Consider the following 25,712-nt stretch of genomic DNA (forward strand, 5'->3'; position numbering starts at 1 on the left):
ATTGGAACACGACCGTAATTTGAGGGTAAATTTGTAAAGAAAAATGTTAATACTTTTACCATAAATATAATTTTAATAAATCAATTTTTCGATTGTTTCACCATTATTCAATATTTTTTATGAAACAAATACTTTTTAAAACGGTTGTGTTGATGTTTATTGGTATGTGTTAATAAGTTAATTCCTATAGAGAATAATATGTAAATGATAAATAAATAACTAAATTTTAATCAATTAAAGTAATATAAGACACGTTACAACCTAATAATTTAAAATGGCACGTCATCTATTGTAAACTCTAATCTTTAATGAACCACAGTAGGTTGAAGGAAAAAGCCTAAACAACAAACTCAGTTTTTACCTGTGTTCAAAAGTAGTATCATATTAAAAACAAGACTGTTTTATATATATAAGCTTATTAATAATTAATTTAACTGTCTAAACTAAAAAATTAACTGCTTTTTAATTATATGATCTAATGTTTATAAATGAAAAGAGACCAAAAACCGTTCAGAGATATTTGAAATCGATATTGATATTGATTTTTTGATGGCGAAAGACGATTTTGATTAATGCTAATTACTGAAGCCACATTCAACTATATATCGTCTCGTCACGATACTTGATCTTTTGAAAACTTTCAGACTAATGGAGCAGCAAGGAAATTTCGTTTGAATACCAAGAGCTACTTCTCCAGTATCCTCTGCGATGTGTTTACTCCTTTTCTCTCTTTTGATTCCCTTTCTCGTCAGAATTGTAATCGAGTTGGCTTTCCCGCCCTTATTGAAAAGAGCCCTTAACTCGAAAGCCCTCATTCCCCTTCTAGGCAGTTTCTCTTTGTTGCTACAAATTAATTTAGGATCTCAACTCCTGCGTATCCTTTATCATTTATGGAGGTGGCGCATTTTCACGCCTTTTCGTCTGAATCAACTTTTCCCTTTTTTTGGAAGAACAGCCCGCTAATAAATCCCTGTTAACTCGATCAGGCTTTTTTTTTATACAAGAGAGAAGAATATGCAAACATCTTTTCAGGGTTTTTAGTGGAAACCAGTTTCAGAAATTCAGTTAGTCATAGTTAGAAAAAATATTGAGCCAAATGAGCCGATTAGTCGATTAGATTAAACGCTTTAATATGTTTCAGAAATGAAGTTTGTAGGATTGGGGAGCCGGGCTAGGTCTCTGATGAAGGCAATATGTCACCCGAACGCTGTTCACGACACTAGCACATTGTTCCTGCCCCCATGGAAAATAATAATATTAACTTCCCCAACCAATAAATCTTTTCCTCTTTTTTAAAATATAAGAATATTATGCATTTTGCGTATACTTTTTACGAAAAGGGTCTTAATAAATTAACATTACCTTTCAACTTAGAATTGGTTCTATCACTTGTACTACAGGTTGTTGAACAATACATCATAGCATGGAATTTTCTTTATTAACAGAATGTTTTCGGCATCTTGACAGTGTTAACTACATTTGTATATCCAGTGGACTTCCCAGCAATGTATCAACAATGTGCTCCATACTGTTCAACAACCATCACTACATATGATAAAATTTAGAGTAAACAGCAATAAGATTTAATTTTTTTTTAATATAGTTGGTTGTTAGTTCCATCGGACTTGTACGCGATCACTGAACATTTTTAACAGTAATAAGTACTTATTTAAAACAAGCTATTAGCTCATATACGGCAGAAAGGGAATTGATATACCATTAAAAAATTTAATTTTAGTAAATGCTCAACCTAAGGTGGTACTGAAACACTTGGTAAATCTCCCAGTTTTTCATAATGATTTGATCATTTTCGTCAGCTCATCTGAAAACTTGTTTCGGTATTTAGTTAGTGGTCCAATAGTATATAGCTCTGTGTATTATTTTGTCAAATTACGTCTTACAAAAATTGTTCTACAGGTTCACCATGCAGACATTGAGAAGAAGTTTCAAAATTTTATCAATAAATTGAAAGGTATGTGGGTAGGTTTTATCAACAGGTATTTAAAAAAGTAAAAATACGAATTGAGTTATATGAAACCTACGTTTTTTGCATTAAGTCAAGCAAATAACATAGAAGAATTTGAATCGAAAATATACCATTTTATATAAAGGTTATAAAATATATATATATAAAATTACAACATGCACATAAACTAGTTCTTTATCTGAACAATATAAGGTAGCAAATCAATGAAGTGCACGTACGACGGATGGTGCAAGGTTGAATATGAATTTTAAACAAATATACACTTATCGTTGAAAAAGGGGCAGTTTTACGAGTGTGCAAACATGGTAAACTTCTTGAAAGGCGGTATACCTTTTTATAGGTGCTTAGCCAATTAAAGGGGGCGACAAGACGCTTCCCTTCAGTCTAGGATGAAATATCAGGGTAAATATTGCAAGGTAAGTGTCTCGGGACCCCTTCCTCGAGGATATTGAAAAGAGGCGGCCATAATTCCAACGGGTGGCAGAAACTGCGGGGGCAGAGGCGGTAGACAATGACAAGCAGCAGGGAGTATCCATAGCAACGCTACCCCAAACCTCCCAATGCAAACCTCGCACCCTCGTAGCCTCGACTCGACTGCTTTACCGCCTGGCCTTTCCCTTTATAATTAGTTTAATCTCGGATTCTGGACAACGGAACAAGAAGGGATACTCAAGAATGATAATACCTGAAAAGGGCTGTTGATGATGAATGCGTGTACAACCAGGAAAAGTGAGAAGCAATGTTGCACTATTTCGAATGTTCCTGCACTTTTTTCTCCCTTTCAACATTCGACCATTTACTTCATCTTGGGACTGGGACGGAGGGAACTCGCTCTTTATTCCAAATTAAAAATTGTGAGTCGGTTTTTATGTCATAATTCTTTATTCGAGCATTTGTGGCAGTTTATTCTTTACGAATCCCGAAAAGGAAAAATGCAACAGTTACACTTGAAAATGTGTGTCCCGTGTTAATTTTATTTTTAAAGATGAAGCTCGCAGAAAGATATCTTATATTGAAGACGATTTATTGAGGCGTAAAACGATAGAAAATCCATTTGACAACTCCAGACATTAAATGTTTCCCACACGTGCAAAATCACATAGCGCGACATGGATTAGTGCAAAAGTTCAGTTTCAACAGTTCCATAGTATTTGCTTCCGTCATGACAAAATAAATCCATTTAATGGATAAAACAATGAATCAACATTTTCAAGATATCCAAATCATGGATCATAATTTTTAATGAGTTGAAAGAGATTTAAATTCCACTTGAAAAGTGGCGAAATGTTAATGAAAAAGTGAAAAATACATGTTGAATTAATTTAAACCGTACACGTTTGGTCTTATATCAATTTAAAAGAAATTATTTAAACCACATTTATTACTTTCTTGACAACGTAATAGTAATTACATTTAGAAAAAATCCAAAAATTGTAAAATTAATCTCAATCTGAGACCTAAAAATGACAAAGGTACTTTGTTTTTGTAATGTAATCCATTAGTAAACAAAACGTTTAATAAGAACTACAAACGGTATTTGCCGAGTTCTTTTTAATCAGACGTGAATATAAAGAGAAAAGAAAAAACAATCAGAACGGAATCAAGGACGCTATTGACGCTAACGGTTTAATGATTGAGCCATTCAAAAGGCAAGGGGAAATTCGAAAAAACGACCTCACCTTCTATGATCACCTACAATGCACAACGCTACGATTGCCATAAACAAACACCATAGTTTCCAGAAAAAAATCGACACTTCGCCATTCCATAATCATAACAGCAACATATGCCGAGGGTTTCCTTCAAAGGGGCCTGATTCCATGAGACGCCCACTCCCCTATAGACGTTTTTCTCCCTTTGATCCCCCTTCGAATTTACAAGCTGTCTGTAAATAATAAAACTTTAGTGTCGCAAACACCGTAAAAGATTACGAGGGGCGTTCATCTCCGAGTTGCTTTAGGCGCCACGAGTGATTTTCCACCGTTAAACACGTTTGTGATGTACTTGTACCAATAAAACATAAAATTCCTCAAATAGAAGATCTGCTATCATATTTTTACAAAAAAGGTCGATCGCATCAATCCCCATGCACAAAAAAGCTATAAAAACTCGGTGAAGGATATCATAACCTTAACCTTCATGATCGTTCAATTACCTGAAAATATGTATAACGTCGTGTATTAGTATGCAATGAAATCCAAATTTACAACTAATTAAATAAACTCAATTATTATTTGTGTAATGTTCGTAAAGATATTTGTCCTTATTCATAAAAGTGCAATTCTATTTATTTTTTTTTTTTAATATCGGTTATCTAGTCACATCTTCCAGAACACAGTCTACTTTTTACAAAAAAAATGTTAATGATTATTAATGTTTCTATTTAATAACCCGTTTTCTACTTTTAAATTATTTAATATATTTGATATAGTTTGATCATACTTGTCTATATCCTCAGTATATGGCTTTTTAATCCATCCCTAATAATCCCTAACAATTATTTCTTTTAATAATCCAGTAATTCATAATCTAACTTAAAATGGTATTATAATACTATAGTACTATGTCTCTTATTCCTTGTAACTACGTTATGATTGTTTTCATGTACTATTATGACAATAAAATTATCCATTCCCTCACTTTAAAGATAACTAGGGTTGCGGAAAAAGTACCGATATTTTACTGTTTACTGTATCGGTTATTCGCTATTCGTTACTGCACACTTTTTTACTCGATAACTTATTGATGACTGTGATGAAGGTAAAGAAAAATTGGAATAATATGCATAAAGAATCGGTAAAATTTGCATAAACAAATACAATAAAGACTGTCCTAAAATGCCATAAAATTATACCATACAAGGTTTGGGCATTGCAAGCTAACGTTTCCTATAGGTTCAGACAATTGAACCTACAATTCAATTGGCTTTTCCGAATATGCCAAGGTTTTATTGATTTTTTTGCGAACCAAATTTAAAAAACAAAACGGAAACAATTAAATTGGCACTTCAACGGAATCATCGTGAAATCTCAAATGCACCAGGTGAGCGAGGGGAAACCATCTGTCCTGGCCGGAAACTAAGCAAAAGGGGGCTTTACTTTGTAATATCCGGGGCAGCGCCAATGTATATACCTAATAGACTTTGCCCCGTAATACCTTAAAGCTAATCAACGTCCCCTTCAATTAGGATCCCCCTGAATAATTAGTTATTTGCTAAGAAGGTTTACCGGCATAAACGGACAACGTGGTCAAACTCGTATTTATTAACTATACCCTTTCGAGAAAAAAAAGCCAAATGAAATATTGAAAGTTCTACGACGTATACCACCCGTGAAACTGTCCTTAGTAGGACAAATAATTTCATAATTTTACATCACATTAAACAAAAATCTCTTGGAAAGATATGAAATAATGTTGTTCATTCCCTATTGCACTCAAACAACTCTTTGCGCATCAAACGAAGAGCTTTGGAACATATAATTTATTAAATTAGAAAACTAAAAATAATTCCGAATTGTAGATCTCCATGAAATCACAGGGAGTGATGAACCTGAATGGTTCATGTATGTAATTGTAAAATCAAACTAAAACCAAACTTGTGCAACATTTCGGTAAGATTTGCAAAGTTACGAAACTGACACCACGATCTCTGAGGGAACCAGAAAGACTGAAAACGACCAAACTACAGAATCAGGAATGCGAATTTAGTGACCAAACAGACTCAAAGATGCATATTTTAAATAAATTCAATAATTATATAATAATTTAAACCAATTTTCAATTTTAATTAATTAATTTCCCCTTATTAATATTTGCTATTATATAAAATAAGAATAAGAATAAGAATAAGAATAAATGTCATTATTTACACACCTTTTTGCACGTACTTCTGAATATAGTTAATACAAAATTGTAATTCTCGACAATAATTATAATATAATCATTTCTGACTACTGCATGGCATTTTACTGTCCGAGGAATCACGAATACTTACATCTCTCCCCCTCACTCTCTCTCACCCGTCTCTCTCTACTCTCTCTCACACTCTCACCTGTCTCTCCCACTCTCTCTCACTCTCTCTCTCTTTCTCTTTCTCTTTCTCTTTCTTTTATAATATAGTATTATTTAGAGGTTAGAGAAACAAAAACATAATTCAGTAAATTGACTTTGTTTTACAAGAATATTTCTATAATTGTAGGCTGTTTTAATGAAATTAACCATATTTGACCAATTTTTGCCATAGAGGAACGCCACTGTTTCACTTTTAGAGGATTTTATTTTATTTAACCATTTTAATCGAAATACTTTCAGGATAGAGCAAATAGCTAAAAAGTGGAGTATGTCCTCCTTTTCTTTTAAATTGCACATTGAACATAAAAGCCCTCCCCTTTGTGAATGTATTGCAGTTCAACCATAGTAAATTCCCTCTCCTTTCGGTTAACCACTTAATTTTTTGAATACACATATATATTCACGAATTATGAACTCTGAATTTTTCAAAACATGTTCGATCCGACGGTAGTAATTAGGGTTAAATTATGTATATAGATAAGCAGAGATCCTTCCAAACATCCTAGCAAATTTTTAGTAATGAAGACAAATATTTTCTTAACAAAAATACGCTTTAGTTAGCTGATAAATTCGATATCCTGTTTCCTGACTTATATAATTATATATATATATATATATATATATATATATATATAATTCGAATTTATACGACTCAAGCGTATCTTTTGCAAAGAAAATATTTGTCTTGATTACTAAATTTGCTAGGATGTTTGGAAGGATCTCTGCTTATCCCTGAAGGATATTATGCTACGATGATTAAATAATTATAATATATCTTCAGCATATCTATTAATAAAGATCAAACTTGTTGAGAGGAAACAAATTCCTCATAATAAAATAATATAATAAATAATAAGAAAATATATAAAAGTTAAATTGCTTTGATGCCATATTATTTGCTATTTTAATTGCTATATTTCCCCTACATTAATAATAAACACAGACGTTTAAATTACTAAAATTTAAAAAAAATAAAAGTGATAGCAGATTTATATTTATATTTCATTAAATATAATGCTCTACTCAATAGTTTTGAATATTTTTCTTCATTTATCGCCCATATGACGGGAGGTATTTTTTTAAAATAAAGTTTCAATAACAAATTTATGTATCATCGTAATAGTAGTATACAACAAAATTGATTCACTTGATGATTTAACAATGAGCTCAAACCACGAGAAGGTCGGTATATTTCGGCTTTTCGTCGTATCGAAATGTTTTGATTCTATCACCGCCAAAGAGCATCGAATAGCCATAAAGAATTACACGAGTCCCGAATTCGAGGTATCCATAAAAGTCAACTTCCACCATCACTGAATCCTAAAACGACATACTCTTCCAGGATTTGACAAGCGCTTTGAAGGAAGTCTACCCGACCATGGATTACGGCACATACTCGTTATATTGCAGATCTGGAATGGACGAATTGTGCCCAATCGTCGATTATTCCTCGTTAGTGGTTGCTCTCAAAGAGATGGTACGCAATAGCGGAGCCCACTTGTACTTGATCAAAAACGGTACATCACTGTTGAATTGTTTTGTCATTAATTTCATGCTTGAAATTTCTAATAACCTATGCCTTTATGATTTTCTCTAGATATCAGAAGATGGCTGGACGCGAGGCCGCAATTAAGACGACATCCAAACCAGATCAAATTAACGGTTGAGTATGTCTCCAAAAAGAAGTTACATGAAGAAAATAAGGTCAGTCAAGCGTGTCAATATGAAAATGTACCCACCTCGCCGAACAAAACCTCCTCCAAAATAAAGTTACATCATACTAAGAAGAACCCTCGAAAGTTAAAAACAAAATGACTAATGAAAAATTTATAAAAACATATGAACTTGTATACCTTGACTCAGTGTTATTTATATGATTTTAGCATAAGAGAAAAATTATTTAGTAAATACACATAACCATATATATTAATTTTGATATTATTTTTGTTTACTCCGATAGTTTTCGACAAGATAATTAATTAATAAATTACTTATTTACAAAACAAGCGACTTTGCAATAATGTGTTTTTAAGGGGAATTGAGTGAAAGAAAAAAATCCCATATGGTTATTTTTACTTTTTTTTAACGTTATTAGATCAATAAATTGTTCATAGTTAGGAAGTCAGTAGGCAATATGTACAATACGTCAAATCCAACATTTCGAGAATTTCGTTTGATAATAGTTTGGAAATTATTGGACGATTACGTGTCAGAAAAAGAACACCCTCTGTTAGTGAAGAATTACATAAATCCGCAATACCGGGTAGCTAACATATAAATTATCTATATTTTTAAGGATGCCAATATTGACACCGAACTTTTACAGGATTTAATATTAGCTATCAAGGAAATACTGCCACATACCACAAGAGATCAATATACCCTTTATTGTAGATACAAGGGAAGTGATCTTTTCCAAATCAACGATTACATCTCTATGATAACTGCATTTCGAATTATGGAAGCACACGACAGCCCACTTCTATACCTTATTAGGAAAGGTAAGAAAACCGTTGAACCATTTCATCAAAAAATCCTGGCAAACAAATCCTCAAAGTGTCGGTTTATCAATGTTTAGACATCGGCGAATGGCCTGCGCCTCAAAAGGACACGGCGCAAGATCCAGGCGATGCGGAAATAATATTCCGAGCATGCCCCAACGAGAGGGTATTTACGGACATACACAGAGGAAGGACTGAACACAAAGTTTTTCCGGACGAAGAAGAAGAAAAAATTAAAAAAGACAAGAAACATCATAGTCAGACATCAGTTCGAAGACAGTCATCAAGAGGTTCGACTCGAAGGAAATCCAACAGAAGGCAATCCAACAGAAGGCAATCTAACAGGAAGCAATCCAATAGAAGGCAATCCAGCAAGAAGAAATAACGAATAATAATAAAAATAACCTCAAACTACAATATATAAAATGTTAATTATAATATTAATTCTAACATTCCTATTAACCTTCGTCTTGGGTTCCTCACAACATATCAAAGGTATAAACTAATAAATAACACCAGTAACAAAAATAAAACAACTTTTGTGGGATAAATTTTAAGCCTTATTTAACAAATTGCTTTCTCCTTTTTTAGGACCATGTTTGTTAAATATAAAACCCTTGGGTAAAATTTAGTTGGACTTGTTTGGTATTTATGTATATTTTTAAACTATCGTACATCATCTTTTTATTTTTTTATTCGTGTTTTTTTATCAGTGATAAATTTAACTTTTGACCGTCTATCATAATCGAATTTATGCTTGAGGCAATAATGAGATATGCCTAATATGAACAAGATACTGGTAAAAACGTTTGGTACTTAGACTTGTAATTTATCTAATTCATTATTTAATATGGTTTTATGGCAGAAGGCAATGCATCATATCATTTCTAATAATAATTGTGTTTTCCCATTTTTCTTGCTGAGACAACAAAGTAGTAGTTTTGAGTGGTAGTAAAGACCAATCAGGCACAAACATGAATTCGTTTATATGAGAATTTAAAATCAAACATCTCCTTCATAACAATATATTAAATAAATTTCATTCGAACCTGCTTTTAACATCAGTCCAAAACATTAGTTTCATTGCTTATATATCAGTATCAATCACCTTTAAATTTGTGCAATGCCATGATATAAATAATTGCCATAATATAAAATTCAAAGCTAAGTAAGTCAGAAATTATAATTTTGTAAAGACAAGGTTTAACCTTCCATAATGTACAATAATTAATTAGTCTCAATTGGAATCGACGTTTGCAGCCGAAAACTTCTCACATTCATTTTTGTGTGTAACTGGTAATTAATGTTTAAACATTAAATTTGGGATGGTTAATTAATATTTTACATTATTTAATATTTTAATATTTTACATCGATGGATTGTTTTATCGATTTGATAATAATCACACAAGTGTTCAAATAAAGAACTACCACGCAATAATCAATCACTGAATCCTCTCAATTTTAATGCAAAGTTAAGACTTTCGCCTACAATTCGATTATTGTAGTTTATAATTACGAGGTATAAAAACAAAACTGATTATAATATAATGAGTTAGAATGAGAAAAAGATACCATATATATTTATAAAAGGGCAAGGGAAAAGGAGCTACAAAATTAATTATCTGCAGAGTTTCATGGACAAAAATATCCAAGGTTAGTTCGCCAGGTATAGAAGTGTCACGATCAAAATATTGAAGCATGAGTATTTATGTGGCAAGTAAATTATATTTCGAACCCACTTCCTTACATAAGTACGTGTAGTATAGGTTTAATACACTGATGACTCGGACCTGGCATTTAAACAAAGTCTTATTTTGTTGTGTAATCAATATAGAATGGACAAAAACCGTCAGAGAATATGAGAAATATTTTAGCTTAAAAAACAACAACTAAGAAGTATTAAGGAAACTAGAATATATACGCAATTTTTCTACTGGCCCGTACGGATTATGATGCAAACATGCCTACAGTTTGTAAACTTGTTTCTTTTTCTTACAAAAGGTTGATTAAAACAAGAAAGTACAATAAAAGGAAAGAAAGTAGCCCGATGGTGGATTTCTCGTAAACTTTGAAAAGGAAGTTCGGTCATAAACCGTGCTTAGTCCAAATGCCTATTAGGGTTCATCCTAATTATTTTAGCAGAAGAGGAGACCAAGGCCCTTTTCTGGTTCGATAACCTCTTAATCAAGATTATCTCTTTCTTGACGATGATAATTTCCTTTTGGTGCCTGTCAAAAGACCTCTGTAAACAAGCTCGCGGCTAATGGCTGGCTTGTTACAAATAAAGTATGTGCTTTTCCGGGTTCTACTGTACACACGGTCATCCTTCGATTAACTTTGACCACTGATAGTTAATATGAAGAAAAAAGGTGCCCTTTTAATATTAAGGTCAGCACATAGGGGATTAACAAAAAAGAGTCACTCTTAATAGAGGGAATGAGGGTTAATGCGACGCACTGGGTACAGCTGAGGAAAAATAAATAAGCTTGTAAAGGCTAGAATATCGCATCCCCTTCGAGGGTAATGAAGCCCGGACGAAGCTTTCATCGAACAGTTGAGCAGGAGGAGGGGCGAAGAGACAGAGAATGAAAAAAAGAAGTTATCCTCAGGGAGAGATAAGATAAAAGACGTCATGCACAGCATTGCTCCATTCTGATTTCTAAAGCCACCCATCCAGTCGCACTATTTTCAGAAAAGAGGATATATTCTTATCTCACGCCCATAAGCACTGAGCCATTTTAGAAACAACTTTCTTGACGCTCGCTTTTTTGAAAAAATATGCGCGTTCGCATTTAAGACTGGTAGTTTAGGAAAATAACATTTGAACATTACAGATATTTTGGGCTTACTTATGTGGGGTGTTTTCTACAAAATATTCGCTATGTAAAATCAAAAATATGAACATTGTGGTATTTGAGTTTATTTCTGTCTCTTCTTTTCCTATATTTAAAAAAAGAAAAAAACCAGATGATGGAAAAAAACAAAGCGATACCTGAAAGGTCGTGGATGTAGGTATTTTGATAAACATCCTTAACCTAAATCTGAACATTAGCTAGTTTCTCAGCATGAACATATTTCCAATGGTCAAAATAAATGAACGACACACCGAACGCCCAGCTGAATTTCACAATATTTAAAAACCCGCATGCTGTCAGTGTTTCTTATAAGGCTTTGTAAGAACGAATCGAGAAAACAATTATATAAACACATATTCTTACGTTAGTTGATAAATATATCACTACCTAAAAGTTTCCTTTTAGTTTTGGGGAGAAGTTTTATTGAACTTTTCTGACTTTTGGTCTCTTGTGCGATCTCTCGAATTGCTCAACCGGCCAGTTGAAGTCGATTTCGTCAGTTAGCGAATGATAAAATATAAGTATTAGATGATGAATTGTCAGCGTTAGTCCAACCTTGTGAATGAAACATCAATTTCCTCGAGTTTCAACGTTCGCTCATCTGCCGGGTTCGTTAAGGGTTACGAAACATCACCATCAAACAAGGGCACCATTGATATTGATATCATCGGGTGCCTTTTCGTGCTAAGTTTCTTGCCTCTTCGAATAAAAGTCGTTACAGACCGCAATGCGGATTTGTACTCGAGACGAGCTTGCAAAAAGATTAGACACTGATAGTAGTCGAGAACTAGGGAAACTTTCTTTTAATGTTTACAAATTGTCCGTTGCTTATCGTTAGCATTACACGGTCGCCATGAGGATTAAAACAATTTCGAACATTCAGAAGTTTAAAAAAAATACCTTTTTCAAAGTAAACAGCCTTATGTTTTACCCCAGCTTAAACAAGAACCCCGCTGAAGCCAAATCCATTAGGGAGAAGATATACGTCGACAATAAAGTCGAAAAAGAGTATTTACGGTAGGTAAAGTAAATTGATAAATATTCCCCCTTGCCCTTATCTGGGAGATGCTCGCCCCCAAATTCTAAACCTACACCTCTCGACACCCCAAGGCACAGATGGGTTCGAACTGTCTGCCCGAAGGCAGATGTGGTCCCCGCTTTTTCCACACCACAGATGTATGTGAGCTATGGACCCCTAGACAAATTATACCCTATGACTTTAAAAAAATTTTAAAAATACATATATATATATATATCCTTATAATTGTACGTCATGTGCGAAACGAAATAATCTAATAATCATTTATTATAAACATACAAAATATCCAAAATTAATAATAATAAAATAAAATTAATAAAATGAAATAAAAAATGGCGTCAATGGTACGCATGATGGTACATGATATTACATAAAGATTTGTATGCGTAAATTGTAGAAGACATCATTAAAGAATGTTACGGAATACAACATGAAACCATACAGAAGAACCTGAACCTGAACACAGCGAAGAGAGAAAATTTCAACGTGATTTATTAGCCTGGTGACAATTTTTATAAAGATAAACTTAACAGAACGAAAATTTGCAAGTTAATCAGGACGGCTAATGGGCTACAGCTCTACACAATCGAATGCTCCATGTTACGAATTTTAGAATGAACTGTGTACGTTCATTCAACGTTGACTTTTTATTTCAGTAAAATCATGATATATCTATAGTTCAATACTACTAGCAATAATACAAGATCTTAACAATAATTCCTCACAATATCACATATTCCTATTAATAGAGAGAAGAATAATGGATTCAAGTCTATCATATTGTTGTTTACATCCTACACACTATCTTATTAGAATATTTTGCGTGCTTAGTAAAATATTGAATACAGTTTTACGACAGTATTTTTACTATCAGTATATGTACTTTGTAAGGAACTCTTCTTTTATTCCCGGATTCGTCTACACTTAAGTGTTTACGAGCGGGCAAAGCAGCTCGATGTTTAGGGTTCATGTCCTTAGTTTTACTCTTAAAATATAAATATTATATATACGATACGTAGGGACCTAAACATTTTATCCTGGGCACATATTTTTAGGGTGTAAGTTCAAAACAACCTTTTTTCAAATAACCAAGAGATCATTTACAAGCTACATAGTAACAAAAAATTAACCATTTTATTAGGATGTATTAATAAAAAAGGCGGATGAACATTGTACACCCCTCCACCATCTGTCCGAAAACAATATAAGTCGGGGTAGATAAAATAGATCACTTGATTGATTGATGTCGTTCTCGATAATGGTGTCAATCGACTCGATGTCACAATTCATTGGGCCTAGGGGAAGAGCCTGCTCTATTGTCCACCAACAAACAGCATTAATTCTGAAATGAGAATCCGTTTCCTGTAATGCTTGGGGTTTTTTTTCTCTATAAAAATGTTTTTTTGTAATAATTATAAATATTAAAAAGTTTTGTTTTCTACTTTTATCGGTTTTCACCTAACCCAGTTATGTCTTTTAGGTTTGACATAACACATTTGTTTAAAATCAACTTCGCTTATATGCCAGCTGATGTCAAAACTGGCCACTTGGAACTGCAATGCGCAAATAACCATGTTTGAATAACAATATGGTCATTCTTCGTCTCCGGGCTTCCGTTTAATCCTCCTAAGACACTTTTACATAACCAAACGATCCGTCGGGACGCTTATGGTAATGCATTACGTAGACGAGGGGTGTTCTATCGGATGTTGTTTGAATACATTTTCGCCTCTTTGTATTGGAAAGGCTAGCCTTTTTAAATTGAGTTATTTTCTGCGCAATGGTCTTCAATGAAAGCGAACTTTTGTCATTGGAATTTATTTCCCCAGTGGTCAAAGAAATCTGAACAAATGAATTCAATTTGTCGAAGGCCTTCACCTAAAATCCGACTTCAACTAGAATAGGAAATTCTAGAGTATTCCATAACGGGTCCTACAAGCAATACTTTTTTGTACTTTTGTTATTTAAATATTTAACTATACTATGCAAAAGTAATAAAAAATGGCCGGTTTAACAAATACACAAAATTCCAAATGGTGTGTTAATTCTATTTAGCGTTAATTAATCCTCTTTAGTAGAAAACCGTAGAAAATCTAATTTCTTTTATAAATATTCGACAGGCTCAACAAGCCTGAGTAATAATACATACATTATTTGATTAAAACATTTACAACCGTTGAATGAATGAAATTATTCAAACTAAAGAGTGAACCGTGATCAGCAGACACCGCGACGTTGGTTTGAAAATTTAACTGTTCCTTGGAAAGGAAGAAAGGCTCAGTGCTACCACAATGGGTGCTGATGAAGCTTTAACTCTTGTTTTAACATCAAATCCAGCCACAAGTACTTGAATACTTGCAAGGGGTTAGAATGTTAAAAGAGACCATTATTCACCATCAACATGGGAAGAATGAAATCTCGTGTGAAAGTAACCAACAATACATTGAGAGAGAAAAAAACTTGGGAAATGTTTAAAAATATTTGTTGGCGAAATTCTGTTACCCATGGATATATATCGGTTAAACGTCTTTTCCAGTGTTATTGCAAGGCGACTGTGCGAAACTACAAAGGCGTTCTTGACAAGTTTGTTCATTGTGCATGTTCCATAAATTCTGCACTCTACTGCAAACAATAGCAATAATGTACGCGAAATTGTCACAGCTTAGCTTTGGCTAACTACAAAGGAGTTCCAACCAAGTAAAAATTAAGACTTAATGGGATCAAACTCCTGACAAACCCACCATATAGACCACAATTCGCTCCGTCAGATCATTACTTGTTTCGATCCATGGCCCTTTTTTGGATGAGAAAAAAATTTAAACATTTAGTAAATGTCGAAATTAGGTGCTTGAGTTTATGAACAACCATCTCAAGGCTATCACAACAACCATCCCAAGGCAATCATGAAGAAAGAACTATTAATGACATTTAAGTGTCATACATTTTCGTAAAATTATTTAATAATTGAATGGTTGTAGTTACTACTATTGGTTGTAAATGACGAAATGGTTAGGGATGGTTAGGGTTGGTTAATAATTTTTAAATTATTTGTTATAAATAAAGTGCATAAAGTAATATTTTTGTGAATTTGTAAGCACGATAATGAGTGAATGTGCCGGTAAATTAAAAAAAATATATACTTATATTACTTATAAATTAGATTAAATTTTTAATTTTTTTAAACATTTGCGATCCACCTCCAACTACTTCCAACCACTACATTACGGTTAAAATTAATTTTAACTCTATAATGTACTGTTGATTTAATTTGTTAGTTACAGAGGCTTTTGATATTACACTTTAGTGCAGCTATCAATTCAATAATTTATCCTTGTTTATCAATTATTTATTTATACGTATTTCCAGTTATTTAAGATGTTCGTTTTAGTTATAACTAACTATCAGTGCAATTACTATGTTCTTTTAATTTTGATGCTTGCAACATGTAAAAACAGGTTAGAATGTAAAGAGAAAAAGCAATGTATGGACAGACCTCCTGTAAACTGAACCCTGTGCAAAAATTACAGTGAATAATTAAATAAAATATTAAACTCGAATTGTTATATAATTGTGATATCAGGTTAATAGGGTCAACAATTGGAATTGAAATAATACAAGAAATTGAGAACTGAATCCTAATTGATGTTTTATAAACAAAATGGTCAGACAATGGATTTATCAACCTCTCAGGGATATTTCATGTATTAAGAGTTGAGGCTTGTTAGGGTTATTGAGGGTAGACATCGATTATTCCACTTGAGTTGGTTATGATCGTGAGGTGTTTGTTAAATGAAGTACGAGTAAGTAAATTGCTGGATTCGAATTGGCAAACCCTGGGTTTTGGTCAGTGAGCGCAATGCGGTGACTGACGTCAGACGCGGAGGTCTGCGACTGGGGAGTATTTCACCGCGACCTGGCAATGACACTTGGACACTGAGCCGGTTTCTGCCACCCGCAAGTTGTTACATTTTCTATATTCGACGCGAGAAAATTTTTAAAGGACTATCAATATCCACATTATCAATTTTGGCAAAACGTGATTTGCTGAAAAATGTTGATGGGAAATGAGATGTTTCAGCAAAAATCCAATTCATTCTATGAAAAAAATCCAGATTCTAAAATGTTCTACCATAATGTAACATAATCAAAAGTTAAGCGGGAAATTTTTATCTACCAAATACTCTTAAAATATAGTTTCTGAATTAATTTTACTTTTCTCTATGCCCTGAGCCCTATTGTGGACTAATCTTGCCACAAAAACGGATACATCCAAAAATGGATCTTTAATAACCCCAAAATCTGGTGTTATACCCCAGGCAAGAAGGATTCATAGAAGGGCCATCCGCAAGACTTACAAAGGAAGGTAAAGGCAACAGAACCATGATTCTCGTTGGAATACTGACAGGGCACCTCCGCCAGATACTGCAAGGAAGCAAAGGAGACCGCAGAACACGTTTTATCAGGGTCTATGTAGGTGCAGATTCTTGCAATTAAGAGAAGAATAGCTGCAAGTAGATACTACTCTAAGGAGCCGCTAGCAAGGCTAGGGAGGTTGAATAACAACATGAAGCCGGCCAGTGATTTAAAAAAATATAAGAGCACAATAGATCTACTCAGGTCAAAATGCAGAAGGCATTAACTCTATCAGATTAATTCTATCTCTAATTTGGTTTTGTATTCAAGCTATATGATATAATCGAAAAGATACTAAAAATGGAAAGTTGTTTGAATCAAGTTGCAAGCATCTCCGTAGTACAAACTGAGACAATCAGATTATTTATTTTAATCGGCTCACACACGACTGATTTTTAATAAGATATTCTTGTTGCTGGTGTGTATAACTTTACTAAACAGCCCAATTTTGAAAATTGCGTTTAAGTTTCAATGGAAAAGTTTAAAACCTTAAAACCTTTAAAAAACTAAAAAATCTTGTGCGAAAGGTTAAATCGAAATATGATCCTAATAGTAATGATTAAATATAAGTCAATCATCAATTACTCTTTCCAAAACTAAGATTATTAGATAGTTTTTATCATGTTTCAAATTTCTTAAACTAAACCCAAACCTTTAAAGAGAACCAGACTTACTAAAATCCCTATGTTAAATACTTCCTAAAGCTATACTGATTGATTTTAGTTGTTAGGCGATTTAGCTATTAAAAACCTGATATCTAAATAATCGTTATACTACTGCAACCAGGACTTTGTTCTTTCCATAATTTCATTAAAATCACGTAGAGAGCAGGGGCAAGGATCCTTGAAAGGACTCAAGGACACAGACCTGAAAAGAGCCCGCATCTTTCTGTCTTCCTAATCAGTTCAGAGTGAAAGACGTCTTCGAAGAGGGAAAACAAGCGCAAAGCCCACTTTTTCATCAAGTTCACGCCCCTTTCCACACGTTTTGTGATTAAATATCAAAACGAAACAAACATATAGCATTAAGAATTATTACAGTGACTCTTTTTCAAACTCTAAATACACGAAGGTTTATATGATTTAACAATTTTTATGCATTATATGTAATATATTTTTAAATTGAAAGAAAGGATGATGAACCTATTGAACGAATTGTTAACTAAATACCAAATTGTGCATTAAATATTAAAATAGTTTCACGAAATAAAAATGGATTCTAAGAAAACTATTTCTTCTCAAACTTAGTATTTTCTAGTTCTTTCCTTAGTTATTGTGTAAACAATTAAACGATAATTTACGCTGTGCATTCAATAATTAATAATAATTATAATTTTAAAACAGAATTAATCGTAAAAAGATTATTTTACGAATTTCACGTTCTTGGATCATCATGCTGATCGTTTGTAAGATTTGATCACTTTTTGGACACTTTTTATGATAAGATTCCATTCTGTGTTATTCAAACTGGTTCTCGCGACAAGACTCGCGTGAAGGGAATTAACATGAAAAATGACGTTCGCCTTTTGAATAACGCCTCTGACTTCCTTAGCTAATTAAACAGTTAATTAAAATAAATAAAAGACAAAATGAAAAAATTCATGGTACAATATAATAAATCAATGACTTCAATGTCACGATTTATTACAGCGTCGAGAAGTCTCAAGGATGGAAGTGCGATGAACGCAGGTAACTAACAGTTGTTTTTAAAAATGTACCACACTATTGTATTTAAAAAAAAGGATATTTTGATTCTTGATTATGTCGTGAAAGCCATAAGAGAAAAAATATCATTAGGTTTATTTTTTTAAATTCCTTAAGAAAATAAATTTGATCAATTAAGCTTGACTAGGCAACTTGAGAGACTAGTTAACTCTTCTTCTCACGTTAAGTCGCTTTTCTCAGTTGGTATAATTCCTTACACATTTTATCGAATCTTTACCCAATATCATCGCGTATAATAGTAATAAAATAGTTATTCAAAAAAATTTGCGATGACTTGTCATCTATCTTATGTGAAGAAACATGTGAAATGTTCAGAAAAGGTTAGCAGACAGATGAAAATAAATATTAAACCAGAGATTGGATCAACAGTTCAATTTCAGAGAAATTACCTTGTTTACCCAAATGGCGTTAAATAGAGTATCGTATCAAAAACAGGACCGTAGTTTGTTCGTTTCTTTTTAACCTGTACTGCCTTTTCTCACTGGTATTCGTCTGTCTGAGGCTTTTCGTACTAAGTACAAACATCAAAACATGCGTTCATTTTTTAAAATTAAGAAAGAATTCATTCGATAAAATAAACGCAGACCAGTCTAGTGATGACGAAATACCGAAACGCGTCTTACAGGCTGAAACATTGAGGACAGAGGGACCGAGATGATCAGAAACGACCAAAGTGCGGGTCGATACCTCAAGACTATGAAGATTTGGGAAACGAGGGATTGTAAAAAGTAAGTATGTGGAAATCCACACAAAGGATAGAGGGTTTGGAGAAGAACAGGAGAGTGATAACATTTTCACTCCGGAAAGCTATGGAGGTGGTGGTGTTATGGTTTGGGCAGGCATTTCTATGGAAGGTCTTACATACGCGCAATACATTGAAGATGTGTTATCAGAAGAAGTTGTTTCATATATGCCACTAATTGTCGATATTTTTATTTTTATGCATGACAATGCAAGGCCACACACAGTTAGGATCGTTGGTGAACACTTGGAACGGGCTTCAATTTAATGTATGGAGTGACCAACATGTAGTCCTGATTTAAACGCTATCGAACACCATTAAAACGAATTGTCTAAGAAGGTAAAAAGAATTTACAGTTATTAAGTATGGCGTAGTTGGAGGAGTATGAAAATATTCCACAGCACTACATTCCAAACATCATAAAATCGATGCCACATCGAATGCAATCGCTGATCAACGCAAGAGAAGGAAATACTCTGTACTGAATTGAATATTTTCTACATTCTTTCCATAGCAACATTTTTGGTAATATTGTTTTACTCAGTGCAATTTTTTTTTTTTTTTTTTGTCTATTCTACAAATTCCTTTTCATAATTCCACTAACAAAATCTCATTTACAAAGGTTGTTTATTTTCAGGATGCAATTTCCTAGTAAAATTGTGTTTCGTCTGATATGCAAATTTGTACCAGTTTTATTACAAAAGGACAGGAGTTGTTGAATTTTTTGTCTTTCACAACAAAGAAAAGTACCAGTCTACGAGGACTCGTTTCGACATTGGAGAATTCCTTTAGTTTATACAATATTTTTAACGAAATGTTTGTTTTAAATATACATTTCAACAGTTTTTTTTTTTTTTCAGGATAAAAGTTCAATTCAATAAACTCCATTCCGTGATTCGACTAACAAAGAAGCTTTTTTCAAAGGTTGTCACATTTTTTCTATTCATATCAGACTGAATGACCTGTAAATGGGATGTAGCTCAAAATGTAATAACAACCCGAATATTACGGTGACATGGATGATTGATGATCCTGCCAGATGATGATTATTGGCACACTCTATTAAGTACAAGGCAAAGTCAGATAAAAACTAGCATAACATCACGAGCAACGTTTTTGCTATTAACAATAAGATAAAATTGTATGCTGTAACATTTATTACATTCTGTATTTCGTAAGATTTTTTTTTCTAAAAGCTTTTTCGATTAGAAGATTTAAATCGTTCTATTGTTTGTTCTACATTCACTTTCTTGACCCGTCGACCCATTTGGTTCTCTTAATTCTGAAGACTGATTTTTTAACTTTTGAGAAATTGTGTAATTTCCAACACGTCCTTGAAGCTTCGAACTTTATCAAAAGCGCACACAGTTCATCAGTACTCGAAAACCAAACAATAAAAACTTGATTTTTTATTATAACAATTTTGTTAAAATTAACGATTGTTTATCAAGTTTACAGTTTAGAAACCACTAGATGACGTTTTACCATAGCGTGATATCTCTCTCGTGATGAAGAATGAAGAATAGCTACGTGACTATCGCTTTTCGATTAATAATCAAACACCTTCCTACAGATTTTGACAAATTGACTTCATAAAATAGCTTTTTCAGAGCAATATTTTAGCAACGAGTCTTACATAGTCAGTGTGTTCATTTTTGAAAAAATATCAAGCATTAATGACTGTAATGTAGAATCATAGTTCTGTAGTGATCATTTACATTCTTATAATATCCTTTACAATACCTTTAATATTTTAATAAATGTTATAGATAAGTCTGTTCTGTAGTTTATATCTGTCGGTTTGTAATTTGGAAAATTTTAAAATATGAATATTTCAGCTTTATTTGAAAAACCAACATCTAATAATTTATTGTATTTATTTTGTATTCATAATAATACACCTTCCTTCAGTTTTCGACTAATTGACATCGTCTACACAACAAAATACCTAGTCATGTAGTCATTATGTTCAATTTAAAAAAAAAAAAAAATCATCAAACCTTAAAGACTAATATAGAATCATAGGTAGTTCATCATACAAGTTTAATATTTTTTAGAATCATATTTAATACATTTTGTAGATGAATCTGTTAAATAGTTTATACCTTTCGGTTTTTAATATAGAATAGCGTGCATTTCAGACCTGAGTGATCACCAATGTATTTACTGTATTTCCAATTAACAATCAAACAATTTCTTTAGATTTCGACAAATAGACATCATAAAACAGCTTATTCCGAGCGAAATCACAGCAACGTGTCTTAAATAGTCAATGTGTTCTCTTTTGAAAAATATCAAGCATTAATGATAGTAATATAGAATCACAGTTCTATAGTGATCATAGATATTCTTCTATTATCCTTTACAATCAAATCGTCTACCATGGCCTCCTATCGAGCTAAAGCATACCTTTGATTGATATTTTAATAAATTTTGTAGATGAGACTGTTTTGTAATTTATATCTGTCGGTTTGTAATATCGAAAAATTTGAAATATGAGTATTTCAGCTCTATTTGAAAAACCAATATCTAATAGTTTACTGTATTTATTTTCTATTAATAATCAAACACCTTCCATCACTTTTCGACAAATAGGCATCATAAAACAGCTTGTTCAGAAGGATATCTTAACAAAATACCATGTCATGTAGTCAATGTGTTCAATTTAAAAAAAAGAAAATCATCAAGCATTAATGATTATAATGATCAATGATATTTCAGTAGTGATCATAGAAGTTTAATATCTTTTCAAAATCAAATCATCTACCATGGCCTCCTAGAGAGATAAATCACACCTTTGACTGATTGATATTTTAATAAATTTTGTAGATGTATTTGGTAGATTTTCTATTAATAATCAAACACATTCCTTCAGTTTTCTTTTCACTTTTCAAAACCGCTATTTTACGAACATCCTGACAAACTTTCATGTCATATAAAACCATAGAATTGTTATATTCTTTTCGAAATTGTCTACTATGGCCTCCTAAGATTAATCACATTTGGCTGATAATTTAATCAAATTTGTAATAGTAGATGAGACGTTTAGCTGTTCTTTTCGGTTTTAAAAGGTGTAGAATAACGTTGAGTGTCGATTTCAGTCGCCCCTATTTGAAAAAAGTGTTCTTTCGTGGACCAGGTGTTCTATAATGGTTGGGGTGAATTGAAACGAGAACTGCGATATGGACAATGCATCAAGGTTGGTACATCTGCGAACAAATCTACAGACACCTGGGCACTATGCCAAAAAAATGACAATTCCTTCAACCTTGAACAAGTGATATTTTTTTAATTGAAAATGTAATCATAAAGGTTTATTTATATTTACAAAATGTGTCAATTGAAGGGAATAAAGAATGAGTTGAAAAACTTCAATAGTCAATAGTTCATTGGTTAATTGTAGATTGATAATGAAAAGAATTGAGCCGTCTCACTTACCAGTTATTCTCCTCATGGCTCCTTTTTTTTAAATCCTCCACAACCTTTGGCGAAGAAGGATCCACACAAAACAAACAGAAATTTCCCGGCTGTTGTGTACGAGGGGCGAAGGAGGAACACAGACAAAAACTTACAAACCGCGAATGTAAACAAGTTGTACACCCGCTGAAAACGTGACCCGCTTCCGGGAGACTATGAGGAACGGCATAACTGTTTTCATTGTCGCCCTTTAGAAATATATCGTATATTATATTAATAAAAATCCTCCTGGGGGAATGTTCAAATAAACATGATTGACTAGAAAGAGCGAGGAGGGGCAATGCACGGCGGAAGATGGCGTTAACAACTGAACAAGTTTGAAAGTGCAGTGCATCGGAATAGCCAGGCCTGCCAACGCAACGCCATGGGCGGCGGGAATTTCTCCACGGGAACACCGGCGAAGTTCACTTCCGGCTGGACAAAAATCTTTTCTCATGACCATCTTAATTCCTAAAATTTCTGATTCATACTACAACTATTAATTTCTTTTCCATATTTAATATACAACCAATATGCAATGTCTACTAAAAAAAATTGTATATCTTGTTTCTACTATATTCTACAATTTTTCCTTGGTTTATCGTATTTTGACGTAACTTTTTTCAGGTGGTTACGAGAAATGCTTTCAAAAATTTAAGTATAACAATAGGAAAAATTATATACTAATATATTTATTATCACCTCTAAGAACCAACGTATTAATTTCTGGCAAAAAGTTTATTTCAAGATGAGGAGGAGAGAATTATGAAGAGTGAGAAAGAAAAACGGGATAGATTTTATATTACCACGCAAAGTTAGGTCTCGTGAAATATGACAGAAAGATTAAGAGAGAGAGAAAAAAAGAGAGAGATAATGATAGTAAAGAGAGAATATGAAGATAGTAAGAGACAGAGACATGTTGACAGCCTTGCCCATCTTCCTAAGGTGATAGTTTAAAGAAGATGGCCGGTATAGAGGTATACAATTCTCCTCAAATCCTGCCAGGAGACGAGAGAAAGAGAGAGAGAGAGAGAGAGAGAGAGAGAGAGAGAGAGAAAGAGAGAGAGAGAGAGAGGGAGAGAGGAAGGTAGAAGGACAGGATAGTAAGAGAAGACAAACAGAGGGATTAAGATAAAGAAGGAAATAAAGAGAGAGAGGGAGCGATAAGAACAAGTTTAGAAATCTAGATAAATAGTAGAGTTAGAACGTAATAGATAGAAGAGGTACAGAATATGAGGGTGTGAAGATAGGAAGAGAGAGACATAGAGAAGGATTGAGACAGAGAAGGAGATAAAGAGAAAGAGAAAGGAGAGAGAGAGAGAGAGAGAGAGAGAGAGAGAGAGAGAGAGAGAGAGAGACATACATACAAAACAAGCAAGTATAATTAATTTTATTTGGAATTTCAAAGAAAAAAAAAAAAGGAGGTTCGACCACGATCATCCATTCAACATCACTTCTAAAGCTGACGAAATGATGAAACTTGTCAGCCTGTCACATACAGCGAGGGCGGTCGGACCAGAATGATCAATTCTCAGACAAAACGTTCAACAGCCCGCCGACTAATCAAGGATTCACAATCGAACTGGATATTTCACAGACAAACTGTTGACGACGGGATCTAAATTCCCTTTGGACCAATTTGCTTCCGTTTCTCATCAGGTAGTCTTTTACTGCTTCTACTTGACAAATGTTGGCCCAATTTGTAGGCACATGAACAAAGCCCAGGGCTTGATTAATGTTATATATTTACTATAATTATATTTACTAATACGAATATTTACTAAAATTACAAATGGTACTGTCAGACTCATTCGACACCAGGTAACCAGAAAAGTTACGTACGATTTTCATTTCTTTTTACATTGGAGGATTAGGTATATAATTAATACCAAGAAGATACTGCATCAGTTCATTAAGGGCTCATAAAATTTGCCCTTTTGGATGAAACAATAAGTAGTGCACTCCTCAAAAGTGGTTTAAAAAGTTTATAAAAGTACTCCTTCAAACACAAAGTACCACCTTTTGTTGGTGAACATTCATTTTTCGCGTCAATGGGACAAACCTTCTCAGCTAGTGAGCGAGGGCGAATGGTTTCATCGTTTACGTTGTTCAATAGCTTCCCTCAATTCGTCGTCTTAAGGTGGCTCCAGACACGCGGTATTCGCCGAATGACGATTGTGCCGAACATTTGCCAAGTCTCGAGATTCTCGTCCCGGAATTCGCCAAATAGCGTTCCTAAGTATTCACACATGCGGGGTTCGTACAGTCAGCCAGTATGTGCGGAACCTGCGAATACGTTCTATGCCAAGACTGTGTGAGTCCTCAACGTAATACCATCGTGATGGTCAACAGTGAAACTGTCATTGCTACAGCTGCGGTTACTGTTGTGTAGTGGCTACTCTACTCACAGAGTACTGTTGCTCATCGATCCTTTTTGAGGTTCAGAAGATAAGCGTCTTATGTTCAGCTTGGTACAGATCGAGGGATCCAAGTCTGTTATGTTAGGGAAATCGACTCCTAACCGACAGAAACAACGCTATGATGTTCTTTCATTAATACATCTACTATATAGGAATCGTTTATTATTGAAAAATAAATAACAGTTGATTGATGATTACAGTAGATAACCGTACAGTATAGTTTCTTTCCGAAGGTGTGAATGCTTTGAGCTCGACTACTTCACGAATATTTTTGAACTTTGAAGCGGACAAGGGAACCGACAATTACCCGACCAAGGCGAGCCCTGAATATTGTTGTTCGGCGAATAACCCCACTAGTCGGGATTCGCGAACCTTTGATTGGCATTCGGCGAATCCCGCACGTCTGGAGCCACCTTTATAATACACAGAAAAGTTGCAAATTGCCTTCAACAATACTTACATTTCAACGATATCAGAAATTATGTGATTTGGTACTCACCTG

At 33.5% G+C, this 25,712-nt stretch overlaps 3 protein-coding genes across 4 annotated transcripts in view; 2 read left to right on the forward strand and 1 right to left on the reverse strand.

Moving 5' to 3' along the window:
- Positions 1 to 23,123, reverse strand: part of LOC106661088 — a 230,109-nt gene extending 206,986 nt beyond the window's left edge. For both annotated transcript variants that reach the window (XM_014384318.2, XM_014384271.2), the window contains exon 1: positions 22,773 to 23,123. In XM_014384318.2, the coding sequence (XP_014239804.1) occupies positions 22,773 to 22,788 (16 nt within the window). In that variant the 5' untranslated portion in view covers positions 22,789 to 23,123. The remainder of the gene's footprint in view (positions 1 to 22,772) is intronic.
- Positions 7,090 to 7,916, forward strand: LOC106661128. The gene is made up of 3 exons (XM_014384343.2): positions 7,090 to 7,342; positions 7,401 to 7,575; positions 7,656 to 7,916. The coding sequence occupies exons 1-3, from the start codon at positions 7,220 to 7,222 to the stop codon at positions 7,871 to 7,873; spliced, it is 516 nt and encodes a 171-aa protein (XP_014239829.1). The 5' UTR covers positions 7,090 to 7,219; the 3' UTR covers positions 7,874 to 7,916.
- On the forward strand, positions 8,091 to 8,976 carry LOC106661120. The gene is made up of 3 exons (XM_014384331.2): positions 8,091 to 8,321; positions 8,385 to 8,559; positions 8,637 to 8,976. Exons 1-3 carry the CDS (start codon positions 8,193 to 8,195, stop codon positions 8,942 to 8,944), a joined length of 612 nt encoding a protein of 203 aa, XP_014239817.1. The 5' UTR covers positions 8,091 to 8,192; the 3' UTR covers positions 8,945 to 8,976.
- Positions 23,124 to 25,712: the final 2,589 nt, after the last annotated feature.

The sequence above is a fragment of the Cimex lectularius genome, unplaced genomic scaffold (assembly GCF_000648675.2).
Source record: "Cimex lectularius strain Harlan isolate CLEC.00 unplaced genomic scaffold, Clec_2.1 scaffold1, whole genome shotgun sequence".
Classification (NCBI taxonomy): Eukaryota; Metazoa; Arthropoda; class Insecta; order Hemiptera; family Cimicidae; genus Cimex; species Cimex lectularius.